Source organism: Echinops telfairi, unplaced genomic scaffold (genome assembly GCF_000313985.2).
Source record: "Echinops telfairi isolate 266 unplaced genomic scaffold, ASM31398v2 ScPeMD7_655;HRSCAF=1070, whole genome shotgun sequence".
Lineage (NCBI taxonomy): Eukaryota > Metazoa > Chordata > Mammalia > Afrosoricida > Tenrecidae > Echinops > Echinops telfairi.
Window position 1 is genome coordinate 32,370,972 of NW_022104553.1, and position 3,715 is coordinate 32,374,686.

Sequence of the window (3,715 nt, forward strand, 5' to 3'; positions counted from 1 at the left end):
GGGGTCGGGGGGAGGAATTCAGAAGCGGCAGGGGGTGGGCACCCCCAGCGGGCCCAGGGCCAGCCATGTGGCCAGCCGCCCAATGCTGTGTGTGAGAGGACGTGAACCACGCGCCTACAGCACAGGCAGGGCCTGCGGCAGGTGGCTATGTGGCTGAGGTCACTGCCGGTGGGGGGAGGCCAGGGGGTGCTGAGCACAGCTCTGGGAGGGGCCCCGGGGGCTGTAATTGGCCAGTGAAGGTAGTGGTTGCCCCGCCAGTGAGCTGGCAGGCTTTTTCCCAGGCCGGGCTCGCTGTCTAAAGAATGCAGGTCTCGTTCACTGCGGCTGCACCCCGTTCCCTGCCCTGCCCTTGGCTGCAGTTTCCGAGCAGCCACCCCCCTCCGATTCTACCTCCCAGGCCTTGGAGCCCCTGGCTGCTATAACTAGCCCCTGGCTGGCCAACCAAGTCCCAGGCCGGCTCCTCCTCCTCTGAGATCTGAATGGGGACAGGGCAGAAAGAGGCCAGACCAGTGTGGCAGGTTCTCTGGGCAAACACCGGCAGTCCCGGAAACAAAGACAAGGGGCAGGACACCTGTCTCCATGCCCCGGTGCTGGCCAGAGGCTCACACTGTCTGCCCCACCCCCCTCCCCGACTCCCTGTCCCAGGGCCTGGCCGGCTACACACCCTGGTCAGTGTCAGGCCAGAAGGCAGCAGCACCTCTCAGCCACGCAGGCAGCCCAGCCCCAGGGCCAGCGAGATAACATAAACATGTGTGCACATTTGCCTTGGGACAGACCACCCCGCCCCCCCACTCCACCCCCCACCAGGATGTGGGCGTGCAGGGCAGTGGGCCTGAGCCAGGAGAACCTGCAGACCCAGCTGAGCAGGACCAGCTCAGCCAAGGCCGGCCACGTACCTTTAGAATTGTGGGTCAGGACTGGGTAGGACTCCTTGCCTGGAAGAGAACACACATATCAGTCAGCGCCCGCAGGGTCCACCGGGGGTGGGGTGTGGGGTGTGCACACTTGCCTGGCAGTCAGGGCCAAAGCCTTCCCTTCCCCACCAGGCAGCTGAAGATATAGGGGTTGGTGTGTGTGTATGTGTGTGCGCAGGCGCGCGCGGCGTGGGGAAGAATTCAAATTACTTGGAAAACTGGTATAAAAAATAAACCCAATGCTAACAGCGGAGGAAGAAGAGGCAGAAACTGGAGGTGATGGACGTGGGGCCCATCACCTCCACCAACAGCCGCTTCCTCGCCAGGAGCCCCAGAGAGCTGGACGGTGGCGGGCTAGCATGCCGGAGCACTGTGATCTCAGATCATCAGGGCGGAGAAAAGGCTAACAGAATTTCAAATTCTCATGGACTCCACACTTTCTGGATGGACCTTCACGAAAGTATTGCCTTAAACCCACAATACCCCTCTTAGTCTTCTTAAAATCCAAGGGCAGTTTAGCCTCGCTCGTAAAGACTGTCTGCCTGAAGCAATGTATGCTCCCTTTATGGGGTCAAAGTGCCACAGCACCTGCAGAGATGAGAAGAAGCTTAGGGGCCGTGGATCCACGTGAACAGGGAGGGTGACCACGGAAACAGGGAGGGGCCGGGAATGGTCACAGCACCTCCGAAAGGTACCCTCCCCTCTACTGCTGAACTGTGGCTCCGCCTACAGCACCTGTGGCTCCGCCTACAGCTGCACAACCCCTGTCCTTTGATGGAATCCCCTGGGGCTTTCAGGTTCCTCCCCGTGGTGGCACCGGGTGTTTCTGGTGGCCCGCTGTGAGCCCCCGCACTGTGAGCCCATCACCGACTGATGGGCACCGCACAGGCTGCTTCCACCCCACGGCGACTTAAAGCTTAACAGGGTCCTGCTCCCAAACCCAAACGCTCCAGGGCAGGGCTGAGCTGCCCGTGGGGTTTCTGAGACAGTGAGTCCTCCTTGTCCTGCTCCTGTGGAGTGGCTGCTAGATTCCAGCTGCTGAACCTGCAGATGGCAGCCCCAAGCTCGACATCAGTCCTTCTAGCCATTGAACCCCCTCCACATCCACTGCCACCAAGTCGATGCCAACTCACAGTGGCCCCACAGGATGGAGGAGAACGGCCCCTGTGGGTTTGAGACTGTCACTCTTTATGGGAGTAAAAGCCTTTCTCCCCAGGAGCGGCTGGTGGGCTTGAACTGCTGACTTTGAGGGTCACAGCCCGACGAGTAACCTGCTATGCCACCAGAGCTCCTTCTTGTCACAGTCTTTGTTAACTGCCACCAAACGGCTGGTGGGACTGTGCCAAGGAGCTGTGTGTGGCCCCTCGGATGGTCACAAAGTTGGTAGGAGGCACGGCACTGCTGACAAAGGCGAAGCGAATGGAGCTCCAGGGAGGGCAGGGCCATGAGCGGGCCCACCCCTCAGCATGGGGGGAGTCTCCCAGAGAGCAAGCTGCCACCCTGGGCAGAGGCAGGAAGCAATGGCGAGTGAGGCCGCAGAGCCCGGGGGGCTGGCTGGCCAGCCTTCGGGCAGGGGCTCTGTGGGAAGCACTGGTGTCTGGTCTCCCGGGGACCTTCCCAGGGGCGGGGCGGCTTCCCCCCTACAGCTGTGTTCCCGCTATGCCTTTCCCCTGCAGTGGCGGAGGGAGGGTCCAGCTTCAAACCACAGCCCAAAGGCCAGGGAGATGGATGGGCATGGGATGGGGGGCGGGCCCACCGTAGCAGCGGTGCAGGCACTCCTCCTTGGAGCGGTAGCTGTTCTTGTTGCCCTGGCAGCCTCCGAAGATGAAGGTCTCGCAGGAGCCGGTCTCCACGTTGAAGTACCAGCGCGGGAAGGCGGCGCGGCACGGCCCGGTGACAGCCTTGGCGGCGCAGTGCTCTGGGAGCAAGGGGGCACAAGTGAGCAGGCCCGGGGCTGGGGGAAAGGGCTCTCTGGGCAGGAAGCGGGCAGGCTCCCACTCAGGCGGCCTGGCCTGGCCTGGCCCTGCCCGGCCTCTGGCTCCCTCCGAGCCAAGAGCAGGCTGACAGAGACTCTGTGCCACTCACCGGGATGTGCTTCAGGCCCTCCTCTCTTACCCAGGGCACCCACCCCACCGCCACCCGGCAAGGCAGAGAGACTTTATCTGCATGCTCCTACCTGGCTCCCTGGGACTCCCCAAGCACCCCCACTCCCAGTCAGGAAACCCCCTTCAAGGGAATCACTGCCCGGGCACTTCAATTCCCATTTCGCCAGGTGGTACCTTCGTAGTTGAAGACGTCGCCGGAGAGGCCATCCAAGTCCTGCCTCCTGGGACCTGGAGCAGAGATGTGCATCAGGGGCGCAGGCAGAGGGGCAGCTCAGGCACCTGCCATGTGTGGGCCCTCCGTAATCTCTGGACAGGGTGGGGAGTCCCCTTTGGGGACAGCTTTGCTCTGTCCCCTCCCAGTCATAAGGGGCCGCAAAGCACAGAGAATTCGAGCAAGCCCCCCCCCCCCCACACACACACACAGCGTGGGGGAGCCGAGGGGGAGGCTTGTGACTAGCTCCCTGACCCAGGGGACCCCTCACAGGGTGGAAACGTGCTATCATGCAGGTGCCCTGGGGCCTGGGTTACTGGCAGCCAGCTAGGGGCTCGACAGCTGGTCTGGGCGCAATGGCAGCGGTCACAGGGCTCCTGTCCTTGTAAAGCCTGACTCTCGCCTGACCCTCCTGCTGCCTTTGGCCTGGCCACTCACTCCGTGTAAGCATCAAGGGGCAGGCCCAGGGCACAGACTGAGCAGGG

The 3,715-nt window shown here is 62.6% G+C and overlaps 1 protein-coding gene across 2 annotated transcripts in view; it reads right to left on the reverse strand.

The window, feature by feature from the left end:
- The window catches only part of SPINT2 (serine peptidase inhibitor, Kunitz type 2), a 24,120-nt gene that overhangs the window by 647 nt on the left and 19,758 nt on the right, over window positions 1-3,715 (reverse strand). For both annotated transcript variants that reach the window (XM_004715846.2, XM_045293007.1), the window contains exons 4-6: window positions 3,194-3,247; window positions 2,671-2,832; window positions 897-935 (exon numbers count right to left, since the gene is read on the reverse strand). In XM_004715846.2, the coding sequence (XP_004715903.1) occupies window positions 897-935; window positions 2,671-2,832; window positions 3,194-3,247 (255 nt within the window). The remainder of the gene's footprint in view (window positions 1-896; window positions 936-2,670; window positions 2,833-3,193; window positions 3,248-3,715) is intronic.